The following is a 27,212-nucleotide window of genomic DNA, read 5'->3' as shown; positions in this document are numbered from 1 at the left end:
GAGGATTTCACATCCCAGCTATTGATAAGTGAATTCTTGCCAGACAGGATGCTATCAAACTAAGTTTCCTTTTACATCTTCTAGGCACTTCCCTTTCTCTGGAGGCAATAGGCATTATCAGGACAGGATTGTATTCCTAACAGCCCAGTAGCACCTTATTTCAGTGTGACTAGGTTGGAATGTGAGGATGTGACCGTTTGCTTCCCAGCTTATGGCTGCCTCTGCTGCTTAGCCAAAGGCCTTAGCCTAAGCACAGGGCCTCAGACTGTCACAGTAAGAGAAGGCTCTTACAACGGCAGACAGTGATTTTGATTCTTTCTTTTATACCTTTATAACTAGCCAAGTGATAAGAATACACCTAAATTCTTAGGGTATAGGCCTTTACAGACAGGCCTGAATATCTATATCCTAACACTATCCTGTTGCCCAGATCTCTAGGACAAACAAAAGTGCTTTCTGAGCTGTTGTCAATTTTGCTTCCTTCCGGATAGGGTGCAATAGAGGACTTGTGGATGCGTTGAATATCTAGCACAACAGCTCTGTACTGCCAGTCATAGAAAAGGGTGGCTATGCATGTGCTTCCTCAGGAGTAGAGGAAGAAAAGGACCTGAGGGAGCAGCAGAACACCTGCTGGTCATTGTGGAAGGGGATGGGTCTAGCTGATGTCACTCATGCAAATAATGCCTTGGAAGAGTGGGGTAGGGGACTACGAAGGAATGTTCTGCTGGGCTTACCTGATGCCAAGGCTTTTATCTGAATGTGTTGTCTGTTAGCACTTTGATTAGACATTTTTAACTGGGGAGGGGGAAGATAGATTGGATCTGGGCTTTCAGCAACAATTAAATTTTCTAGCCAAGCCTGAGTAAGCTGTGTACCAATTCTTAGAGCCTTTCAGACATCATAGCTCAGAGAGTTTAGTTAGATCTGGTTTTGAGAGAGAGAATAAATATTACAAGCTAAAGACCACAGCTATATAGTACAAAGGTAGTTGTTTTTTGCCAGAAAAGTAAGTAGTAGTTCAATTTGTCAATCAACCCAAAGTATGCTGTGTAGTAAAATAAAATACGGTATGATTCCTTGTTGCTGGAAAGCACAATTTGCTTTAACTTTAGGAGGAAGTTTGCCTCTGTAATACTTCCAGGTGTGTCTGTGTTTGTTTCAAGCTTGTTAGCTGGTACCAGGGTCTAGCAAGTGAATTTGCAAATAAATCCTTGATGTACATACTATCTAGTCTGCGATTTTTGCACCAATTGCAATCCTATATAACCAAAAGATTTAAAAAACAAACAAAAAAAAAACACCCTTGAAATTTTTGAAAACTATGGATATCCAAAAGGGAAAAGAGTACTCTTCATTGTGTACTCTTGACATCCTGGTTTAATGGTGGCATTCATCAAATACTGAGATTTGTAAAGCAAAAATTCAGTTCCTTAATACTGAATATTTTTTCTTTTCAGAGACTGTATCTTTAAAAGGACTTCATAACAAATTTTGTTTTGGAGTTATCTGTAGTATATTACTTTTAGTGGTTAAATGGGCTTTTTAAACTTGTTTTCTGATATTGTATTGGAAACTTAAAGCTCAATCCTATTTGCTAACTGAACTTTCTATTTGTACAACTTATGTTTGACTTTTATTTGATTTATACAATGTCCTTTGTGAGCATTTCTTACCCCCAAGTTATCTCTTGGTAGGTTAGAGTGGCCATACTTCCCTCTTCTCTTGCCCATAAAATGTTGCCCTTTCTGATTTTTTTTCCTCCTCCCTTTTCAATCTTCCTGAACTGCTACATACCTCCCTAGTTTTCTATGTTCCTAAGATTTCAGGAATCATTACTGACTCCTTGATTTCTGACCAGAATTGCAGGGTGCTTTGGTGTTTGTGTTAGTTGCTTGACTTGTTGATATCCTTGGAGGTAGACAGTTGGCAGATACTGGCTTCGACTTCCCACCCCAGGCTCGGAACTTGCCACTGTCTTTTAAAAGACTGTTCTAATTACTTGTTAGCATTGTATTTTTTTATATGGAAAACATATTTGATATCAAGCATTGCAACCTTAACTGTTCGTTCTTCTTGTTATAGACCGACACAAGTATTGGCCTCAGCTCATATCAACAGAAAAGGTAAGGTTGTGTTCACTTTTAACAGATTCCCCACTGGGGAATTTGTGATTCTTGATGTAAAAAAAAAAAAAAATAGATTTTGTTTTTGTGCAAGTCACTGTTACAAGTAAGCTGTCTTAAATCCAAATATTGTAATCTTTCATTTAGTAATCTGTTCAAACTTCATGTCTGCTATCTCAATTATAGAAATTTTAGTTGGCTAATGTTTTAAATACTAAACATTCTAATGTGTAGTAAACATCCTGTTACTGAGCATCTAACTTCATGTATTCTGAAGAAGTGAGAAGGAAAGAACACCTTTGTACCCATAAAAAACAATTCAGTTAAGTTTCAGAGTAACAGCCGTGTTAGTCTGTATTCACAAAAAGAAAAGGAGTACTTGTGGCACCTTAGAGACTAACCAATTTATTTGAGCATAAGCTTTCGTGAGCTACAGCTCACTTCATCGGATGCATGCTGTGGAAGGTGTAGAAGATCTTTTTATACACACAAAGCATGAAAAAATACCTCCCCCCACCCCACTCTCCTGCTGGTAATAGCTTATCTAAAGTGATCACTCTCCTTACAATGTGTATGATGATCAAGTTGGGCCATTTCCAGCACAAATCCAGGTCCCGTTGCCCCCCCACCCCCCCGACACACACACACAAACCCACTCTCCTGTTGGTAATAGCTTATCTAAAGTGACCACTCTCCTTACAATGTGTATGATAATCAAGGTGGGCCATTTCCAGCACAAATCAGGGTTTAACAAGAACGTCTGAGGGGGGGTGGGGGGGGTAGGAAAAAACAAGGGGAAATAGGTTACCTTGCATAATGACTTAGCCATTCCCAGTCTCTATTCAAGCCTAAGTTAATTGTATCCAATTTGCAAATGAATTCCAATTCAGAAGTCTCTCGCTGGAGTCGGGATTTGAAGTTTTTTTCTTGTAATATCGCAACTTTCATGTCTGTAATTGCGTGACCAGAGAGATTGAAGTGTTCTCCGACTGGTTTATGAATGTTATAAACCAGTTCTGTGGTGACCTAGAATCCTATTTTCGACGTCTCCGACTCAAGGAATATTTCCAACATACCTCTGAACAACATACTAATCCACAGAGACCTCCCTACCAACACTACAAAAAGAAGGATTCTAGGTGGACTCCTCCTGAAGGTCGAGACAGCAGACTGGACTTCTACACAGAGTGCTTCTGCCAACGTGCACGGGCTGAAATTGTGGAAAAGCAGCATCACTTGCCCCATAACTTCAGCCGTGCAGAACACAATGCCATCCACAGCCTCAGAAACAACTCTGACATCATAATCAAAAAGGTTGACAAAGGAGGTGCTGTTGTCATCATTAATAGGTCGGAATATGAACAAGAGGCTGCTCGGCAGCTCTCCAACACCACTTTCTACAAGCCATTACCCTCCGATCCCACTGAGAGTTACCAAAAGAAACTACAGCATTTGCTCAAGAAACTCCCTGAAAAAGCACAAGATCAAATCCACACAGACACACCCCTGGAACCCCGACCTGGGATACTCTATCTACTACCCAAGATCCATAAACCTGGAAATCCTGGGCACCCTGTCATCTGAGGCATTGGCACCCTGACAGCAGGATTGTCTGGCTATGTAGACTCCCTCCTCAGGCCCTACGCTACCAGCACTCCCAGCTACCTTCGAGACACCACTGACTTCCTGAGGAAACTACAATCCATTGGTGATCTTCCTGATAACACCATCCTGGCCACTATGGATGTAGAAGCCCTCTACAGACATTCCACACAAAGATGGACTACAAGCTGACAAGAACACCATCCCCGATAATGTCACGGCTAACCTGGTGCTGAACTTTGTGACTTTGTCCTTACCCATAACTATTTTACATTTGGGGACAATGTATACCTTCAAATCAGCGGCACTGCTATGGGTACCCGCATGGCCCCACAGTATGCCAACATTTTTATGGCTGACTTAGAATAACGCTTCTTCAACTCTCGTCCCCTAACGCCCCTACTCTACTTGCGCTATATTGATGACATCTTCATCCTCTGGACCCATGGAAAAGAAGCCCTTGAGGAATTCCACCATGATTTCAACAATTTCCATCCCACCATCAACCTCAGCCTGGTCCAGTCCACACAAGAGATCCACTTCCTGGACACTACAGTGCTAATAAACGATGGTCACATAAACACCACCCTATACCGGAAACCTACTGACCGCTATTCCTACCTACATGCCTCCAGCTTTCACCCTGACCACACCACAAGATCCATTGTCTACAGCCAAGCTCTGCGATACAACCACATTTGCTCCAGCCCCTCAGACAGAGACAAACACCTACAAGATCTCTATCAAGCATTCTTACAACTACAATACCCACATGCGGAAGTGAAGAAACAGATTGACAGAGCCAGAAGAGTTCCCAGAAGTCACCTACTACAGGACAGGCCTAACAAAGAAAATAACAGAACGCCACTAGCCGTCACCTTCAGCCCCCAACTAAAACCCCTCCAACGGATTATTAAGGATCTACAACCTATCCTGAAGGATGACTCAACACTCTCACAAATCTTGGGAGACAGGCCAGTCCTTGCCTACACACAGCCCCCCAAGCTGAAGCAAATACTCACCAGCAACCACATGCCACGCAACAGAACCACTAACCCAGGAACCTATCCTTGCAACAAAGCCCATCTATTCAGGGGACACCATCACAGGGCCTAATAATATCAGCCACACTATCAGAGGCTCGTTCACCTGCACATCTACCAATGTGATATATGCCATCATGTGCCAGCAATGCCCCTCTGCCATGTACATTGGTCAAACTGGACAGTCTCTACGTAAAAGAATAAATGGACACAAATCAGATGTCAAGAATTATAACATTCATAAACCAGTCGGAGAACACTTCAATCTCTCTGGTCACGCAATTACAGACATGAAAGTTGTGATATTACAACAAAAAAACTTCAAATCCAGACTCCAGCGAGAGACTGCTGAATTGGAATTCATTTGCAAATTGGATACAATTAACTTAGGCTTGAATAGAGACTGGGAGTGGCTAAGTCATTATGCAAGGTAACCTATTTCCCCTTGTTTTTTCCTACCCTTAACCCCCCCTCAGACATTCTTGTTAAACCCTGGATTTGTGCTGGAAGTGGCCCACCTTGATTATCATACACATTGTAAGGAGAGTGATCACTTTAGATAAGCTATTACCAGCAGGAGAGTGGGGTGGGGGGGGGGAGGTATTTTTTCATGCTTTGTGTGTATAAAAAGATCTTCTACACTTTCCACAGTATGCATCCGATGAAGTGAGCTGTAGCTCACGAAAGCTTATGCTCAAATAAATTGGTTAGTCTCTAAGGTGCCACAAGTACTCCTTTTCTTTTTGCGAATTCAGTTAAGTCAGTTTTCTGTTGTGTAAGTGGACACCTCTGCCATTAGGAGATTCCTGTGTGTGTAACTCACAAAGGAAGAAAAGAGTAACACCATGTAGTAGTCTCATTAACATGGAAAATTTAGACTAAATATCTTGGAGCATGTCTTAACAATTAGATTTCTTAGCTTGGGGAATAAAGTGGTGGAAGCCCAGTAGCTTAGGACTCTTGCAGCTAGACTGAACAACGGACAAATGTACATCAGGGAACAATTCTCCACAGTAGAGATGGGGCTTGACTGAGTCTGCCTGTAGATTGTGTTCTGTTAAAGGTGACCTAGCAGGAAAAAGAGGTGTAGTCCCCTTTTTGCTGTTGTTTGACCGTCAAAAGCCTGAAAAACTGAAAGGTTTTCTTCTTATCAGTCCTGCCTTGTAAAGACTCTATGGATTACTGGAGAACTTTGTATAACTATGAAATCAGAGAATCAAAGCAAGTGAAATGTGATTAATAGCAAAAAGTGGCTTATTCAAGCTGTTACATTTTAATAGTTATTTAACTCTTGAGAAACATTCAAGAGGAAAAAGGTGTCATTAAAGATTCAGCACCACTGCCCCTTCCATTAAAGGCTGAGAAAGTAGAGTCCAACCCATCTTTGACTTTTGGTGAGTTTTTTCCAGCTAAAAGCAGAATGATATCCTTTAAAAGACCGGAGAAGTAGTAATTAAAAAAAAAAAAAAGTGGAGGACTTTTTGGTGCAGGAATTACTTATAGGTTTTTTTTAATGCATTATGCCTTTTTTTAATGATTTTTTATATATGTATATTTGACTTTAGAACAGTGGACAACAGAAATCCAGAAAAGGGCCATGCACGCAGTATTAAGTACACTCCATAAAGCTTCCAAAAGGGGAAGCATGTGTTATAATCTTGTTTTAAATAGTGTTGATAAATAGATTACATACATCTTCACATATATTTTGCTGTACAAAATTATCATAGCAACTGCCACACACATGGATTGTGGGATGTAGGATTGCATTGGTCTGACTCACAAGTTCTATTCTTTCAAAGAACCTTATATGCATGTGTTGTCCATCTTTATATTTTAAAAGTTGCATCTTTGAAGCTACAAGGAAAACTTTTATTCAATTTGGCCTGGGGAACAAATGAGGTATCTGTAATAGGACTTTTCTCTTGCATGGTGTAATATTTATTCCTAAATGTCAGGGAGTACCCAGCAAATAAAAATGTACTGTGCAGGTAATTACATAATCATTTACAAATACCTGTGGGTAGGTCTGTCATCAGCTTTCCCCCTTTACTCACCCTGGTCCACAGCCCACCCCTTCCTCGCCATCCTCCCCCTCGAATGGGGATTTAAGGGGACTATAAAGGGGGGATTGGCTCCCAGCCATACCAGTCATAGAAGCCTCAAACCCCACTGTTTCTGCTCCTTAAAGAATACCTAATTTAAATCCTTTACCAGTCCATTTTATCTGATCACCCAATCCCTTCCCTATCGAATACCTGCACTGGACATCTGCCCCAACAAGGCGCCAGCAATTAGCTTGGTTCCCAGACATCTACTAATGCCCTTTTTAGTATTGGCCATAAGCATGTGAGCTCCGAAATCTGACAGGTGGATCCCATCCCCCCCTGAATAATTCTGGTGCCCCATATGCTATGTCCAGATGAGAAATCACTTACACCCCCTCCCCCCAATGCCATGTATGAATTTGGCCATTTCCCTGTTCACATTCCTCCTAGCCTTGTTGACCCAAGGGGGCTTCACAGCTCTCCACCACACCCTGCATTGCAACATGTCCAGCGAAATAGTTTTTATTCTTGGGAGAAGTTCCAGGGTCTGCCACGAGTCCCTCTTATCTCTGAGCATTAAGTCCACCCCTTTACACATTCCCAAATCTGGGAACAATGTATGCCCTCACGTCCTCCACAGGGCAGGAGCTGGTCCTATAACACGCCTATAACACGCCTTGCTAGCTCAGGACTGCTTCATCACTGAGGCCCAGCTGTGAATCTCCAGACAACTTGGAAGCCTGCCTATGTGGCCAGTAACCAATACTGTGCCTGCAGATCCACACTGCCATCTGCCTGGCCCATCTACCAGCATCTGGAATGCAAATACAAAGGAAAATTGACATTGATTCTCCACCTGGGATCTCATGTACGTTCTGTATTCTTCAGAATGTCAACGCCCAATTGCCTGAATTGCTGTAACTCCCAGGCCCATCTGGGTCACTGCTGTTGCTGTCCTGATCCTGAATGAGTGGGAACCAAATTCACATGCTGGAAGCCTCAACCTCATCAGTCCCTATCTTAAAACTTGAACAAATCAGTATATTGTGAGAAGACTCCCATCACATGAACCAAGAAGGACCTGTCCATCCCTGGCCTTATTGCTATGTAGAATAGATTCACCCTGCCCGCCTTGATCCATCTTCATCCTCTTCAACATTAATGTCACTGATCATCCCTCCCAACATATAGCCCTCAGTTCCAAAACCCTTCCAGAAGAATCTCTACAGGACCCAGGTACTAGTTCGCAGATCTTAAAAACTCCAAAAAACACTACCAGAAATGCCTCCTTGAACAAGGCCATCTCTTGCCCACAAAGATATATGGGCTCTAGGATCCACACCAGATCCCTAAGTGTTATTAATAGTGGTGGGACAACATGTATCCTTTTTAGAGTTGGTGCTTCAAGACTACCCTGCTAGAAACCTCCAAACTAAAATCCCATAACAAGAATCGTGGTAACCATTCAGCTTACTGACAAATGTAAGGGCCAATAGGCAAGTGGAGATGGTTGATGAAGCCAGTTGCTAACACCATGTGCTGTAGCACCCATTCCTGTGTAATGGGCCATATCAGTGACAGGCCCTCCTGCTCCTGAAATTGCACAAAATCATTAAAACTTCTCTCATAGCTCCATAATGTTTGCAGAACCACTCATCTCTGTGCTACACTGACAGGCATCATGTGCCAAAGTTCCTTAGTGCCTGCAAATAAAATGTCATCTAAGTAATGCACTACCTGCCATAAACCAGTTTTCCATATCACTGCCCAATGTAACATTGTGCTAATTTTCTCAAATGCTGAACAGGATTTGCCAAATCCCTGGACGTAGCTTTGTCAAATTGTCCTTTGAAAAAAATCCAAAAGGTTAAAGTCAGAAGGATGCACCATCAGAAGTTGAAAAGCAGACGATATCATACTTGGCCATCAGTGGCCCTAGGCCACAATACCTAACCATGCACACAGTCTTTTCAATGGAGGAATAGTGCATGCAATACCAGGCCTGGTCTGTTCCATTGTTAACTGAGCTACTCTGTGGGTATGATAGTTGGTGAATTAAGCAATATCACCTGTCTTAGGGACCAAGCCTAAGGGAGAATTTCGCATGGTCTATATGTAGAGGGTTGAATGGCCCTGCTGCCCTATTTTTTAATTGTTGTGCAATCTTTTTCTTTACAAATATGACCCATTCCCACTAAGGGCTTCAAATTTTTGGCATCACATGATTCATAGATACTAAGGTCAAAAGGGACCATTATGATTGTCTAGTCTGACCTCCTGTACAACGCAGGCCACAGAATTTCACCCACACACTCCTGCGAAAAACCTCTCACCTATGTCTGGGCTATTGAAGTCCTCAAATTGTAGTTTGAAGACCTCAAGGAGCAGAGAATCCTCCAGCAAGTGACCCGTGCCCCATGCTACAGAGGAAAGCGAAAAACCTCTAGGGCCTCTTCCAATCTGCCCTGGAGGAAAATTCCTTCCCGACTCCAAATATGGCGATCAGCTAAACCCTGAGCATATGGGTAAGATTCCCCAGCCAGATACTACAGAAAATTCTTTCCTGGGTAACTCAGATCCCACCCCATCTAATATCCCATCACAGGCCATTGGGCCTATTTACCATGAATATTTAATTACCAAAATTATGTTATCCCATCATACCATCTCCTCCATAAACTTATTGAGTTTAATCTTAAAGCTAGATAGATCTTTTGCCCCCACTGCTTCCCTTGGAAGGCTATTCCAAAACTTCACTCCTCTGATGGTTAGAAACCTTCGTCTAATTTCAAGTCTAAACTTCCTAGTGGCCAGTTTATATCCATTTGTTCTTGTGTCCACACTGGTACTGAGCTTAAATAATTTCTCTCCCTCTCCAGTCTTTATCCCTCTGATATATTTATAGAGAGCAATCATATCTCCCCTCAACCTTCTTTTAGTTAGGCTAAACAAGCCAAGCTCCTTGAGTCTCCTTTCATAAGGCAAGTTTTCCATTCCTCGGATCATCCTAGTAGTCCTTCTCTGTACCTGTTCCAGTTTGAATTCATCCTTCTTAAACATGGGAGACCAGAACTGCACACAGTATTCCAGGTGAGGTCTCACCAGTGCCTTATATAACGGTTCTAAAACCTCCTTATCCCTACTGGAAATATCTCTCCCGATGCATCCCAAGACCGCATTAGCTTTTTTCACAGCCATATCACATTGGCAGCTCATAGTCATCCTATGATCAACCAATACTCCAAGGTCGTCCTCCTCCTCTGTTACTTCTAATTGATGCGTCCCCAGCTTATAACTAAAATTCTTGTTATTAATTCCTAAATGCATGACCTTACACTTCTCACTATTAAATTTCATCCTATTACTGTTACTCCAGTTTACAAGGTCATCCGGATCCTCCTATATGATATCCCTGTCCTTCTCTAAATTGGCAATACCTCCCAGCTTTGTATCATCCGCAAACTTTATTAGCACACTCCCACTTTTTGTGCCAAGGTCAGTATAAAAATATTAAATAAGATTGGTCCCGAAACCAATCCTTGAGGAACTCCACTGGTAACCTCCCTCCAGCCTGACAGTTCACCTTCAGTAGGACCCATTGTAGTCTCCCCTTTAACCAGTTCCTTATCCACCTTTCAATTTTCATATTGATCCCCATCTTTTCCAATTTAACTAATAATTCCCCATGTGGCACGGTATCAAACGCCTTACTGAAATCTAGGTAAATTAGATCCACTGCGTTTCCTTTGTCTAAAAAATCTGTTACTTCCTCAAAGAAGGAGATCAGGTTGGTTTGGCACGATCAACCTTTTGTAAAACCATGTTGTATTTTGTCCCATTTACCATTGACTTCAATGTCCTTAACTACCTTCTCCTTCAAAATTTTTTCCAAGACCTTGCATACTATAGATGTCAAACTAACAGGCCTGACTTCTTTCACCGGTAAAGGAGATATTAAACCCTGCAGTAAACCCATCCCACAGATATGCCCTATCTGTCTTGTTTAGGGTAATCCCAAAGGAGAGTCCTTATAAACCTCCATTTTAGCCAGAGATGATGCTCCTGTCCAGCTTCCCATGTTCAGCTTGCTCCCCACCCCTTCCTGTACGTTAGCCCCTGTACCCTGCTCCTGCCCCCAGGGATCTGCAGGCAGCACCTGACTTATCCCCCATTCTGTTTCCTCACTGCAGCCTTCCCCCACTGCTGTGGCAATTGCAGGCTGTGCAGGCCTCAAAGCATATTTTACAAACATGCTAAAATTTCCAGATGCTATGAAACACCTGCTTTCATTAAATGCCCAGCAAATGTCATTACAAGATTCAGGCCTCTGGCGGTCATGCTGTTGAATGAACAGGCCACTGTCAGTGTGGAAGCGAAGCCTCGTGACGTCATCCAATCTAACCACAGCATATGATATGGAATGTCCCACTGGATCCCAGATTGTGTCGCCACGCTCAACCTAGTCCTAGTTAAATCAAGCCATGCCCCAAAAAGTAGTATGGTTTGATTTCTCCTGACCTCTTGTGAGGGAATGAGGGGTAAGTGACCACGCTGCTCTCCTTTAATTCCTCCCTCGAGAAAGAGTGGGCAAGTTCCCTGAACCCCATCAAATTCCCCCCATAGACACCCATGCAGCATGCGGACAGAAGAGGTTCACTTTCACACCCTGCCATCTCCATCTGGTGCTGGTCGCACTCATCCCTGCCAACTTTGTTGCTCTCCAGTCCTGCAATCCATTCATAATGCCATGCTGTCTGGAGTGGTTCACAGCTGAGAGTGCCAACCTCAGTGCAGATTGTCAAAAATCAGGGCAGAAACCCAAGCTGGTTATATGTCCTCTAATTAGATTTCACCAACCCAGTAACAAGTGTGAACTCCTAAAGCACTAAAACATGCCCAAGGGGGGGGACAATGTGATGGTCACTTTACACCAAAAATCACAATAATATTCTGTTTACTCCCAGTCACAGAGGCCTTGCCACTTAACCCAGCTCAACTGTACTCAGATTTAAAACCAAAGACAATGCGTAGCCAATCCTGTAATAAACTAACTAAAGATTTATTAAGAAATAATTATTTACAAGGTTAAAACTGGAGACACACATGCACAAATGAGTTAGTTTTAGATTTAAAAAGATAATAGAAACTTCTATAAGCCACTCTATATGTCCTATATGTAAGCATGGGCATCTCTTATGTTTAGGAATCCTTGCTTCTCAGTGTCCAGACAGCATACAGATCCCAGTTTCTCTTTGTCCAGGGATTGTTAGCCCCTTCAGCCCAGAAACCAAGCTGATGGCATTAGTTCATGCACAGATCTCCTCTTCTTGGAGGGAGTGAGGAATGCAATCAGTAAGGTTTCTGTCCTGTGACACTACGCAATGCCTCCTTTGCCTTCAGTGGGTCATCCTGTGTACAGGATGAGCACTTTACCCTAACTAATGCTTCTTTTCCTGTTTGGTGTGAGTTACACAGACAGAGATTTAAAATGCAAACACACAATATAACTTTATATCATGGGATACAGATATAAGTAGGATTAATACATGCAGCATTCTATAAGCATTCCATAAAATCTAAGCACATTCTTATAACACTGATATCTAACTATACTAGGTGAGCCAGACTGGTTTCCAGCAATGCATTTGTCAGTGTTTAGTGAGGCCCTGGGCCTTGGCATGAGCTGGCTCCTGGTCTGCCAGCATCACGCATGTCCTGGCTCTGGGACAACCCACTACACTTAGTAAGCTTCAAGGTGCTGAACAATTTCGGAAGCAACTGGATGATTTTAATCAATTCTCTGTTAGCACCCCCACACCCAAATGCAGCTAGTTCACTACTGGGAGTGTTTGCTATCTATTTGGTAGGTACAGACCACTCTGGGATCTGCCAACCCCGGTCCTGGATCCTCATGCAGCTAGGAGCCCGCCGCCTGGGATTCCCACAGCCTCTCGAACACCACTCCATACCCCCTAAGCTGTGTTTGGAAATCCCTCCCCTGTCTTCTCTAACACGCCTGCTATGGCCACCCTGTCCCCATTTCCCCCTAAACCTCACTAGTCAGCTAAAGCCCCACACTGATGTGTTTGAAACTCCCTCCTCTTCCTCATCTGCTACTATATGCCTGCTTCCGCTGCTGCTCCGTGCTCCTCCCTGTTCTCACTGGTCTGGTGTGGCTCCCAGCTGAGTGAGAAACTCCCTCCTCCTCCTCCTCCCTCTCCCCTCTGTTACCAAATGCCTACTGCTACTGCTGTGGGCTAGAAGTGGCCGGCTGTTCGTGCCCCCTTCCCTGTTCTCACTGGTGTGCCACCACATGGCACCATGAGAGAGCAGTTTTCTGTGCTGCTGCTCTGCCTGGTCCAAGTAATAGAGGGCTTTTCCTGCACCATCGTGGACCTAAATATTCTCCCCTCTCTTCTGGTAACCGAGCTGGAGGAGATGGATCAGTATAACAAAGCTGATTTGGTCTGAAGCTGCCACAGCAAGTCACTCTGGCTATCTAGCCCTTAAACCGTCAAACCAGACAACAGCCCCCACAATTTAATGTGTGGCAAGGTCACTGCACTGCCATACTGACTGTTGCTAACTTATTTATGCCAATTTGTTAAGAAGAAGATGGGTCATTTCCCTCTGTGCATATTTTATTCCACTGTTCAGCTGTCCACTGCCTTATCTCAATCCCCATCTTGATTCTCTGTGTAAACTACATATAAGCACACAATCTTTCTCTATTTAATGCTCCTCAAATTGTCTGTTTAAAAATAATTAGTTGTCTTTTCTGATCCTAGCAATGGGATGTTAGTCAGTATGTATTCAGCTTTAATTGCATGGGTTAAACTTTGTTTCTCTTGTTATGAAAATGTTTTGAAAAAGTTACTGACCTTCCTTTCAGTTCTTTAATGAAAAGATTTTTATGTACAGAATCAGCAAGATAAAAAGCTGCTTTGTTTCTTTCCTCATGCAGACAACTCATTTTGTATTGTTTTGAGTTTGGCTGTTGGGAACCACACCTGTATGAATCACGTTACAGATCTTCATAAAGCAGTAAGAACTGGCCAAAATTAAACTGCAAAAGCATAAAACACATTACTATTAACTAACCTTTTATTGGTCTGTTTTATACTAAAAACAGAATAATAATCTGAATTAAGATAAATTTTCTTCATAGCCTGCCTATTATGTATAGATATTACAGGCATCCACAGTCAATTTCAACTTTTTTTATTCTTTTGTGAATTTGTTCTGACTTGAATTTTATTTTATTTATTAAAAGGGCCTTAAAGTCACCAAATGAACTGATTACTAATGGGAAAGTTCTGAAAATGTTTACCACATAACGAATCAGCAGTAGCCTATTCTCCAGTTTTTAGCATGTGAATCTTGATAGTGCTGGCTGCCTATGTGGTAGCTATTGGGACAAAAGTTATACTAAAAATCCTTGGGTCTAGTGGCAAGAAAAGAATGGTGCATGAGTTTGTGTGCATACAGTTTTTAATGTCTTTTAAACAACCTGGAATGGGCTAAGAGGCATTAGAAGTACAGGACACAATGCACAGTTATGGACTGGTGGTGCACAAGTGCCTTAAGCAGCACTGCCAATGCACTTCAGTCTTGACCTTACACCCCCTCTTCTCAGTTTTGTGCCTCTTGAATATTCATTAATGAGGCTATGATTTAGTCACAGGTATTTTTAATAAAAATCACGGACAGGTCATGGGCAATAAACAAAAATTCATGGCCCGTGACCTGTCCATGACTTATACTATAAATACCCCTGACTAAATCTGTCGGGGTAAGGGGGGAGCTGCTGCTGCTGGGGGGTAGCCTGCTGCTGGTGGGAGGTGCCCCGGGGAGCCGCTGCTGGGGGGAGGGGGCGGTGGCACCAGCTGCTGAGGGCCGCTGAGAAGCAGCTGCTCCAGCCACTCCAGGACTGCTGCTGAGGGCCACCAAGCAGCAGCTGCTCTGGCCACCCCTGGGACCGCTGCTCAGACAGTCCTGGGGCCAGCTGCACCTACGGCTGTTGGGGCCACACCTACAGCCCCAGCAGTGACCAGTGCGGCTGGCTGCCCGCCCCAGGTGCGGCTGGCTGCCCGCCCCAGGTGCGGCTGGCTGCCCGCCCCAGGTGCGGCTGGCTGCCCGCCCCAGGTGCGGCTGGCTGCCCGCCCCAGGTGCGGCTGGCTGCCCGCCCCAGGTGCGGCTGGCTGCCTGGGCAGTTCTGGGGTCAGCCACACTGGCTGCCGCAGAAGTCACGGAGGTTGTGGAAAGTCATGGAGTCCATGTCTTCCGCGACCTCTGTGACAAACACGGAGCCCTATTCATTAACTAGTGTGCAGTACTGAGGAAGCCATCCTGATTTTTTCACACAGTGCTCCACAAACTTCCCAATAGGTCCAGATCTCGTGAAAATTGCAAGTTGTAAATTGTCCTTAATAATGAAAATTCAAATTCCAGTATTCACATTCCTAGCAGAATTTTTGGTTTTGCTTCAAAGCAGTTTTTGATAATACAACTGTCATGCTGTTAACATCACTACTGAGATGGTAGAAATCAAACAGAGCAGCTGCAGTTTAGAGTAGGTCATGCTGATGCTGTCTGTGTAACAGAGGTACATGCTGTAGTAGGTGGGTTCTCCAGCTGTGACTTGTAGAACAAGTGTACACAGTGACTTGTTGGCTTCTGACTTCCCACCAGAGACATGTTTTAATAGATCACAAATTTTTTCCTATTCCTTCTAATCTGAGTACTTAAACTGCGTCTTAATTTATATTTAGGCACCTGAGTGGCCTGACTTTGAAGGGCTGGTCACTAAAGCTCCTATTTGATTTCAGTGGAAGACGTTAGTGCTCTGACCACCTTAGGTACCTAACTATGGAGTTAGGTGCCTAAATTCAAGTATCCAGATTTGAACATTTCAGTTAAGATACAGGTACACAAACAGTTAAGTGTATTGTTTAACTTTTTAATTGAAAATCTTTCAAAATGTTTTAGATATGAATAGATAGAAAATCTGATTACTAAATAGGACTTCCTTTGTACATTTAAATATGCTTAGGGCAAAGAGACAGCATTACAAGAAAAACCAGCAGCATGCAGAAATGTTCTTCTTCTGACACAGCCAGAATTCTTGCTTGATGCTTCCTCTTACACATCTTGGATGCTATATTGAGAACTGCAATAATAAACATTATTTTATTTTAGAAATTCTTATGCCATAAAAACAGGAAGTATATTTGAATAACATTTCATGCTCCTTCATGCAGTATTAGGGCACAGACTTGCATACTGCATTGCAGTTTAAAAGCCAATTATTTGCATTGGTACTGTAAAGTTAAAGCCATCAAATAACTTCACTTTAACCCCTTTTTAATTTGCAGTTCTTTATTAAGGGTCTATATTAGACCAAGGTTTCTCAACCAATGGGTCATGACTAAGGCTATGTTTTAATGACGGGTATTTTTAGTAAAAGTCACAGACAGGTCACAGGCAGTAAACAAAAATTCACAGCCCATGACCTGTCCATGACTGAAACTTGGGGGATGGGGATCGCATGGCCCTGCAGGCAGAGGCAGCATCATGATGGAGGGGCAGCTAGGGAAAGGGGGAGCTAGTCCCCACAAATTTGAGTGATGCTGCAATCCCATGCATCAGACACCAGTGCCGTTCTCACAGATTTGGCCTGACCAGCCAGCCAAAACTGAGCAGCACTGCAACATCGCATCATCTGGAACAAGGAGCCATGCCCAGCCAGCCCCATGGGACAGGAGCTGTGGGAGCTTGCTGCTGTGGTACATACAGTGCACTTAAATTCTTATGACATAAACATGTGTGTTCTATATTGTGGGCAAGAAATATTTCGTAAGCTAGATGTTTTTTGTACTAAAGTTATTTATTGGGTCGTAACTGGCCATCAACATTTACAAATGAGTCCTTAGCCCAAAAAGGTAGAGAACCACTGTATTAGACAGATCTATTTTGACCTTGTCTCACTGTACAATATAAATCTCTTCATTCCAATCTAATAATTTGATGATGCAGAAAACAACTGATGCAACAGATCTAAACACAAGTTTCATGTGTATTTCATCAGTTTTGTATATAACGTTCACAGAAAAAAATCCTTGGCCAAGATAATTGCTAAGATCCAGAATCTTGTGACGTTAGGGTGCTTTCAGTCCCATTGAAAATAGTGGGATTTGAGGTATTCAGTATCAAGATCCAGGCTCTAAATTTGACTAGATTTACTGAAACTGAAAAGTTTCAGAGTAGTAGCCATGTTAGTCTGTATTCGCAAAAAGAAAAGGAGTACTTGTGGCACCTTAGAGACTAACAAATTTATTTGAGCATAAGCTTTCGTGAGCTACAGCTCACTTCATCGAATGCATTCAGTGGAAAATACAGTGTGGAGATTTATATACATAGAGAACATGAAACAATGGATGTTACCATACACACTGTAACAAGAGTGATCACTTAAGGTGAGCTATTACCAGCAGGAGATCCGGGGCGGGGGGAGACTTTTTGTAGTGATAATCAAGGTGGGCCATTTCCAGCAGTTGACAAGAACGTCTGAAAAATTTCTTCAAAGTTTTGCAGATAGTCACAGTTCAAACTCATTCCTCCACTCCATTCTCTCCATCACCCTTGTAAACAATTGGGAAGAGTCTTTCAAGCTAAACTCATAAAAAGCTACCACTGCATTAAAAATAAAGGTTTGTTCACTTAGTGCTATGCTATTGCTATTATTCTAAGCACTTGATCTTGGCTGGAGTAGTAACTCATTCCTTTAGCTCATCTGTAAACTAGTAATGCAGTACAGCACAAAAACCACTGTCAGCCAGTCAGAGAACTTCATATTTTGTTTACAGAAAAAGTTGACAAGAGATTCCTCCACTCTGAATTTCTTAACTCAGACTCTCAGCATTGGGTTCAGAGAGCAGCCTTCTCCCAGGCAGCCTTTTTTTTGTTTTTGTTTTTATGGCTGCTTGAATCACCCGTGGGGGCTTCGTTAGCTGCTCACTTGCCAGGGATTAGGTAGGAACAGTGCACCCTATCATAATTAAATTCTTAAAGTCTCTTTGAATTTGAGGTTGAAACACATTCTTGCCTTGCACATCAATTTATACAAAATGCTTTTAATTGGGTAAACTTGAATTTTAAAAATAAAATTGATCTAAAAAAATATCTTGGCACTTATTATGTAATATTACCTCAAACTGTTAAATGAGCATGTGTGGTAGTAATATTTTACATATGTAGTGTTGAGAAATTTACACAACTAAGCCATTGGCTTATTTTAGTACCATATGTTTTTACTATGGCAACAATTGCAGCAGGAGTTTGTGGACTGTCACTTACACTGCCATGGTTTTAATAACAGTTATCTTGTGAACCATTATGTTAAGTATGGAATCCTTAATGTACAAAATTCTATCAGTTTAGTGTTACAATTGTCAATGAAAACTCTTGTGATTCAAGTTAGAACCTTCAAAAATAACTGAATGTTACGTGCATGTAAGAACCATCTTTATGAAAGTGCAACTAAATGTGTAAAATTAAATTTAGCAGTGTCTGTTTTTTTAAATAAACTTTTTAAAGCAACAAAATTAAAGGATGCTCTTAAAGCTTCAGCATATCCTTTGACTCACTCTGTGCTGCTCATTCCAAGCAATTGAATGTAATGGACCTATTTCGCTATTCCAGGAAGAATGGCATAACCGATTTTTAAATCCAGAGTAGACTCTTTAAATGTAAATGTATGTATTTTGTGCGGTTTAAGTCAGCCCTTAATGTTGGCGTATAAGGCTTTCTTGTGTTTATATAGATATATTGATTTAAAGGAGCAATTCTGGTACACTATTTTTTGAGAAATTTAGTTTTGTTCATATTAGACATGATCTGAATACAATTAAGTCTAGAATCTTCATTTAATATTCAGACTCCTTAGGACCTGATCTTCAGTGCCTTTAATCTGCTTTAGCAGCACAAAGGTGTCCAAAAGTGTTATTAACAGAGGAGAGGGCTTCTTGGGTTGTACATCAGTGTCTCCCAGTTTCCTAGAGTAGTGTGTGTGGCAGGAGAGCATTGAGTTCTTGCAATTCCTCACTTTCACAACAGCCCCATAAGGGCCAAATGGATTTGGGTTTTAAGCCATTTTTGGCTTCTGTCCACATGACAACCTTCCCCATTGGATCTTGAGGATTGTGGTCCTGGTGTGTCATACAGATTTTAGATCTAAACAGTGTCACGTACATGGACATTAGATTTTAAACAAGCTCTCTTTATCTAGCAAACCACAACAGTGCATATTGAGCATGTTGGGAGAAAGGTAATTCTTTTTTTGAAGATACAAGTCATTTTTAAAAGTGCGATACTGTGTTGCAGTTAATTATATCTGTAGATTGGGTCTTTTTCTTTAGCAGTGCCTGGTGCCTTTTGTTTATCTGAAGGAATATTTATCTGTAAATTGATCAATAATAGCCTATGGGTACATTGCAGAGAGACGTTAGCAGTGTTTTGACTTCAGAGTTTGCATTGCTTCACAATCATGTCAGAATCTGCTGGCCTTTTGCCTTGGGGTGTATGTAACCATGCACCTGTGTGGTAATATGCTGGCTGTTCTATCCTTCAGCTACCTTAAACAGGAATGCTGACTCGGCACGCAAAGAGGACTCTGTAACTTTAACAGTAAGTTGTGCTTCAACCTGTACTTGGGTACTCTGTTTACTCAGAATTATTTTAGGGTGACAGAGTTGTCATGGAGGTCTTTCCAACCCTCATCTTTTCCCATGGGAGAGCACTTGCTTTACAGTCATGTTGGGGTAAAGACAAAAAAAAGTGATCTCCATTGCCCACAAAACATATCTTCCCAAGTAAGTGGATGAGTACAGTAAATTTGCAAGACTGATATGTACAGTTTAAAAACTTAGTCACCAGAACTGCAACTTTCTTTTTCTGATCCTCAAATTCTGACCTTGTAACTCCACATAAAAATCCTTAATGTGAAATGTCTGTTGTGCAGTTTTAAAGTTTGTTGTCTGTTGAATTAGACCATTTTTACTTTGTAGCTTTTTCGGCTGTGTGGTAAGAATTTTTGTGCTGTGAGACTTCTTGTTTGTACATTTTGGTGATTTGCTTAGTTAACTAAACTTTCTCTTGCTTTGGCTGTGAAGCTTGTTCTGTCCCCAAAGCTCCATGTGAGAATGTTCTTTGAGTCTATAGCTCATATACAGATATTCGTAGCTTTGACATCAGACTGTAGCTCATACACAGGGGAGCAAAGAGGAATTATAGACCTCATCAGCCTAACTTTGATACCTGGAAATATACTGGAACAAATTATTTTAAAAATCTGTTTGTAAAGCACCTAGAGGATAATAAGGTTATAAAGAATAGCCAGAATAAATTTGTCAAGAACAAATCATGCCAAACCAACCTAGCTTCCTTCTTTGACAGGGTTACTGGACCAGTGGATAGGGGAGAAGCAGTAAGGCTTTTGACACAATCCCACATGACATTCTCATAAGCAAATTAAGGAAATATCTAGATAAAACTGCTGTAATGTGGGTGCACAACTGGTTGAAAGACTGTATTCAGTTAGCAGTTACCAATGGTTCGCTGTCAAACTGGGAGGGCTTATCTAGTGGGGTTCTGCAGGGGTCAGTCCTGGGTCCAGTACTAGTCAATATTTTCATTAATGACTTGGATAAGAGAGTGGAGAACATGCTTATAAACTATGTGGACGCCACCAAACTGGAAGGGATTGCAGACAATATTATAATTCAAAATGTATGACAGCTGCCCAGTGTCCCAATCACACAAATTAATATTGAGCTAGACACTCTTTGATGGTAATCACCAAGAACGTAGTTTTATCCTAATTAATAACCAGACCAATGTGTGTTCCTTCTTGCCTGTCCAGATCAGCCATCAGCTGCAGGAATTAATCAGAGTCGGTGGGACATTGTCCACAGTGTATTCAAGATCTTGAAGTGGAATGGTTGGGTTGAACACCACCGACAGCTGCCTTCTCAAGTGCATCCATCAATCAATGGATGGTGGCAAGATGCAGTCTTGCCAAACTCCCTTGCAGATAGGAAACCCTGGCATGTTTCTGCCATGGACTCAAATGCAGCTTTCTGCTCTCTTTTAGAGCTCTGTTATCAATGACACCGTCTTCTGAGGATTGCCTCGATGCCTCATCAGATCCCATAAACTTGCTCGATACACTGAATAAAAGGCCTGACAGAAATCTATAAAAAGTACTGTGCACAGCTTATTAAATTCAGCCATCTTTCAAAAAAAACTGTCTCAAGGTAAAGATCTAGTCAACAGTGGAATGATCAAGTCTAAAGTTGCACGGAGTATTTCAGCCTTTGCCACAAATTGCATCATTGATTCAAGACACTAATACAGAAGCGAATTCTTTCCTTGGATCTGATGATAGCATAATACCTCTATAATAGTGACTTTCAGTGTTAGTGAACAGGTATTGTTGAAACACACGAGGTCCATGGATTTAACTAAAGATGTAGTGTTGCACCAGTTTAAAAAGTTGCCACTTGTGTGTGGACACTCTCTTAACATGGGTTTAAATTAAGTTTAGTTTGGACTAAGATTTAAGGTGTGGTGATAAATTGTTACCTAGTTTAGTTTTATACCTTATAAAATAGTTTAGCTAAGATGGTCCAGTTAAAAGCCTAGCCTAGGTTTATATAAATGTAGTCTGTTTAAATGGAAAAGTTTTGCCACTTACATGACTGTAGATGCTTTTATACTGCTGTAAGTGGCTTTTTTGATTGTCTAGACACCTTCCCAAGCAACAGAAGTCAAACCAAACAAAGTCACTCTTATACCAGAATAAGAGGGTCTGTATGGGGGTTTATATTAATTAAGCTGTTCACCTTAAGTTATATTGAAAAAATTTACCTGTGTAAACAAAGCCTTTTATCCTAATCCAGACAACCTAGACAGGCATCAGTGCATCAATTTTGATTCACATTTTGAAGATCCTCTCCATGACCATAACTATAGGTTTTTAAAGAATGGATTTGGGGCATAAGTATGTGGTATATTAAGAAAGGACAATTGCATGATAACTTGTTTTATATATCCGTGTAATCACTTATACAAAGGGCCTTGGTGATGGCCTATTCTGAAATAAGACCCTAAGGGCAGTTGAATGAATTCAGTTTAAGGAAGGAATATATTCTGCATAAATCGGATGGAGAAGCCTGAGCAGATAAATCAAACCCTTCTACACTTGATTAAATTTAAAAGGAAAAAGACAAAGTAGCTTTCCACCTCTGTAAGTTAAAGCAGTAGTTCTCAACTTGGAGTCCATGGCCCACAGGGAGACCATGAGCCAGTTTCAGGGGGTCCCTGAGCACTGGTGCCCTGTGGAGCAGAAGCCCCAAACCCATGGGCGGAGTTGGAGAGGAGCACGGGGAGAATTGCCCCTCCCCCCCCAAACTGCAGTGCCTTAACCAGAGAGGGACAGTTCTGGGGGCAGCTCAACACATTCCCTCTGTCCCCAAAGCCCCACCCCCTGGCCAGGTCTGAGGTGGGAAGCCAGAGCTGGGCAGTGCGGTGTGGCTGCTACTATGGAGGATGCAGCCATGGCACTCCCCTATCTCCTCCTCCTTCTCAGCTCCCAGCCTCTTTTGACTGCTTGCACAGCTGGTCAGAGCCGCCCTGGCCAAGGGACCTAGTTCTGGCAGAGCCCTTAGGGAGCACTGACTGTTTGGAGGCCCTCCTGGCACAGCTCCTAGCTATCTTCCAGCATTAGAGCACCTATCGCTTGCCATTCAGGAAAATGAAGGACTCAGTTATGAGGGAAGGGAAGGGGGAAATGGAGGGGCTTATCCCCTGGCATGGAGGAGAGGGTAATGGGTGGTACACAGAACCCCTTGGATGGGCAGAGTGGGGAATGGGGGACACAGCTCCTGCAGTGTGGGACGAGTGTATGTGAGGTTGCAGGCATTCCTAAAATTGGATGGGATAGGAGGGTGGAACACAGGGAATTTGAAGGGGGAGTGGAGGAACGTAAAGAGCCCCACGTGTGTGTAATGCGCTCAGCCTACAGAAGCAATGAAGTGTGCAACCCTCTTAATTATCATATCTTATTGAAGTGTGGAGCCCTTTGGTTTTAAAGATTTAGGCTGTTGCAGTCACCCACATTGGGTGAGTTCTCATGCATGTCAAAGTTGTTACCCACTTGTGTTTATTATGAGGAACAGAGCTGGCTGTTAACAGGAAGACAAACTTTTATTGAAAGTGAACTTAAAGTGAGAAAATAACTTGCTTTGTATGAAACCTCAGTGGCACTCAGTTGAAAGTGTAGAACATCACACATAATGTGGGCAGAAAGCTGCAAACATAATATGTTGCAGTTAAGATAAATGTGAAGCATCTATTTTCCAGAGCAATTCTTATTGAATAAGATATGAGTAATGAGATGTTGGGAAGATGTTGCTCACAGTACAGTGGCAAAAATTCTGGCACTATGCTATAAAAGATATGAAAGTTTAAAAAAAAAAAAAGGGCAACCTAATGCTCAATTTTCTAGAATTTAAAGAATCATAAGGAATCATTTTTACTTTTTATAAACACTACACCTCTGATTGCGATTGTAGGTTATCTCCTGAAATTATAAGAAGCTGGGACAGCCAAGTTGAGAAGAGGCTTTGGGGAATAGAATGCCAAGGTTTAAAAGTGGAAAGCTTGGTGAGACTCTCACTCTGCATTTGAAGTGTTACTTGGGCAGATTTGGAGTGGCAAATGTGTTAAATTTCTTAGTAATGACTTGATACGTTCTCTCTGAACACTTACAAAATCCCATGTATAAACCTAAAATACCTGCATATGGTACACTCTGAGACATGATTTGAGACGTGAATGGAATGAGAGCAGATATGCCAGAACTTGTTAAAAGGAAGAGGTGGTTATTAAGTATTCTGAAATACATGGTCTTTCAAAGTAAATATATAATAGAATGTGATCAGTACAGTTGTATAGTTGTTGTAATATAGAGTGTGCAACTAATTTGAGATTGAAAATGTAATTTATAATAGTCTAGTTAGACTTTCAAGGATTGGATGATTTTCAGTGTTGTATGCCTAAACTTAGGTCCCTGCGTAAACTGATTTTTTTTCAAACAAGCTACGTGGCATCTCCCATTGGACTATCTATTTAGGTGCCTGAATATGGACTTAGGAATCTTTAGGCATCCAATTTTGAAAATCTCAGCAAATAAATGAGAAATTATGTCCCCCATTTTATTTCAAAACATTTATCTTGCTTTGTTCATCACTTACCGTCAGTTTTCTGCTGCTTTCTGATTTGACACTGACCAAAAACTTGTGATACAGACCTCATGAGTAGTGTGAAAACATTTCATATTTGGGTAAACCAACATTAAAAAATGCATGTTTGTGGGTGTGGGCAGAAGAGTTTTTTGGGGGATAGGCTAAACAACAGAGTGATGAAGGCCATTAGAGGCAAAAAGCCTTGGTTAAAAATTGGAAATAAAATCGTAGTTAGGAAAATAGGAAGGGGTGTAAACTGTGGCAAGTCAAATGTAAAAGTAGAGTTAGGCGAAAAAAGAATTTAAAGAGCAACTAGTAAGACATCTTAACAACAAACAAAAATATTATACATCAATAGCAGGAAGGTGCTAAAGAGCACTCAAGGAAGATAATGCCATTGCAGAGAAGCTAAATTAATTCTTTATATCAGTCTGCACAGCAGAGGATGTGAGGGAGATCCCCACTCCTCATCCTCAGATTTGTGACCTAAAAAGAATGGAACTGTCCCAGATTGAGGTGTCAATAGAGGAGACTTAGGAACAGATTGATGAATTAAAGAGTAAGTCACTGGGACCAGATGGTATGTATTCACCAGGAGTTCTGAAGGAACTCAAATATGAAATTACAGAACTACTAACTGTGGAATATAACATATCACTTGAATCAGCTGCTGTACCAGATGACTGGAGGATTTGATAATTTTTAAGAGAAGACTCCAGAGGCAATCTTGGCAATTAAAGGCTGTCAAGGTTCCTTCTCCACTCTGAACTCTAGTGTACAGATGTGGGGACCTGCATGAAAGACCCCCTAAGCTTATTCTTACCAGCTTAGGTTAAAAGCTGCCACCACCAAACTGTTACACAAAGAACAGGGGAAGTGCCCACTTGGAAACGTCTCCCCCCCCCCCCCCAAGCACTACACCCCCTTTCCTGGGGAAGGCTGGATAAAAGTCCTTACCAATTTGCATAGGTGAACACAGACCCAAACCCTCGGATCTTAAGAACAATGAAAAAAGCAATCAGGTTCTTAAAAGAAGAATTTTAATTAAAGAAAAAGTAAAAGAATCACCTCTGTAAAATCAGGATGGTAAATACCTTACAGGGTAATCAGATTCAAACCATAGAGAGTCCCTCTAGGCAAAACCTTAAATGATAAAAAGACACAAAAACAGGAATATACATCCCATTCAGCACAACTTATTTTATCAGCTATTTACACAAAACAGAATCTAACACATATCTAACTAGATTGCTTACTCACTCTTTACAGGAGTTCTGACCTGCATTCCTGCTCTGGTCCCGGCAAAAGCATCACACAGACAGAGAGGACCCTTTGTCCCCACTCCAGCTTTGAAAGTATCTTGTCTCCTCATTGGTCATTTTGGTCAGGTGCCAGTGAGGTTATTTTAGCTTCTTAACCCTTTATAGGTGAAAGGGTTTTTCCTCTGGCCAGCAGGGATTTAAAGATGTTTACCCTTCCCTTTATATTTATGACACAGGCTGATAAGCCTAACTTCAGTACCAGGCAAATTGGTTGAAACTGTAGTAAAAAACAGAATTATCAGACACATAGATGAATATGATTTGGTGGGGAAGTGTCAACATGCCTTTTATAAAGGGAAATCATATCTCACCAATCTATTAGAATTCTTTAAGGGTCCACAAATACGTAGAAAAGGGTGATCCAGTGGATATAGTGTCCTTGGACTTTTAGAAACCCTTTGACAAGGTCCCTCATCAAAGGCTCTTAAGCAAAGTAAGCAGTCATGGGATAAGAGGGAAGGTCCTCTCATGGATCAGTAATTGGTTAAAAGGCAGAAAAAAAAGGGTAGGAATAAATGTCATTTTTCAGAATGGAGGGATGTAATAATGATGCCCTATAGGGATCTGCACTGGGACCAAGGCTGTTCAACATATTCATAAATGATCTGGAAAAAGGGGTAAGCAGTGAGGTGGCAAAGTTTGCAGACAATACAAATTTACTGAAGATAGTTGAGTCCAAGGCAGACTGCAAAGAGTTACAAAGGAATCTCACAAAACTGGATGGTGGGGAAATAAAATGGCAGATGAAATTTAATGTTGGTAAATGCAAAGTAATGCACATTGGAAAACCTAATCCCATCTTTACTTACAAAAGGATGGATTATAAATTAGCTGTTACCATTCAAGAAAGAGATCGTGGAGTCCCCATGTATAGTTATCTGCAAACATCTGCCCAATATGCCGCAGCAGTCAAAATGCTAACAATGTTAGGAACCGTTAGGAAAGGGATAGATAATAAGACAATAAATATCATAATGCCAGTATATAAATCAATGGTATGCCCAAACCTTGAATACTGCATGCTATTCTTGTTACCCCATCTAAAAAAATTATTAGAATTGGAAAAGGTACAGAGAAGGACAACAAAAATTATTAGGGGTGTGGAACAGCTTCCCTGTGAGAAGAGATTAAAAAGATTAGGACTTTTCATTTTAGAAAAGAGATGGGGAGGGGGGAACAAATGATAGCAGTCTATAACATGATGGTGTGCAGAAAGTGAATAAGGAAGTGTTGTTTACTCCTTCTCATAACACAAGAACTAGGGGTGACCAAATGAAATTAATAGGCAGCAGGTTTAAAACAAACAAAAGGAAGTACTACTTCACACAACGCACAGTAAACCTGTGGAACTTTTTGCCAGAGGATGTTGTGAAGGCCAAAAATATAACTGAATTAAAAAAAGAAATAACATAAGAATGGCTATACTGGGTCAGCCCAGTATCATGTCTTCAGACAGTGGCCAATGCCAGGCTCTTCAGAGGGAATGAATAGAACAAGTAACCATCAAGTGATCCATCCCCTGTCATCCACACCCAACTTCTGGCAATCAGAGGGTAGGGAAACCCAGAGCATGGGGTTGCATCCTTGACCATCTTAACTAATAGCCATTGATAGGCATCTTCCATGAATTTATCTAATTCCTTTTTGAACCTCTTTCTTGTTTTGGCCTTCCAAACATCCCCTGGCCACAAGATAAAAGCATGGACAACAGGTTCTTAAAAGGTATTTGCCAAGATTGTCAGGAACACAACCCCGTGCTCTGGGTGTCCCG

At 41.6% G+C, this 27,212-nt stretch overlaps 1 protein-coding gene across 4 annotated transcripts in view; it reads left to right on the top strand.

Moving 5' to 3' along the window:
- TMEM131 (transmembrane protein 131) overlaps window positions 1-27,212 on the top strand; it is a 202,525-nt gene that overhangs the window by 55,069 nt on the left and 120,244 nt on the right. For all 4 annotated transcript variants that reach the window (XR_012159916.1, XM_073352811.1, XM_073352822.1 and 1 more), the window contains exon 3: window positions 2,083-2,123. Coding sequence is in view for 3 of the 4 variants with exons in the window: in XM_073352811.1 (XP_073208912.1) it covers window positions 2,083-2,123 (41 nt within the window). In the remaining variant the exon portion in view is untranslated. The remainder of the gene's footprint in view (window positions 1-2,082; window positions 2,124-27,212) is intronic.

This window comes from Lepidochelys kempii, chromosome 1 (genome assembly GCF_965140265.1).
Source record: "Lepidochelys kempii isolate rLepKem1 chromosome 1, rLepKem1.hap2, whole genome shotgun sequence".
In the NCBI taxonomy this organism is placed as follows: Eukaryota; Metazoa; Chordata; order Testudines; family Cheloniidae; genus Lepidochelys; species Lepidochelys kempii.
The sequence above is the reverse complement of the archived record's forward strand: the minus strand, read 5'-3'. Positions and strand labels throughout refer to the sequence as shown.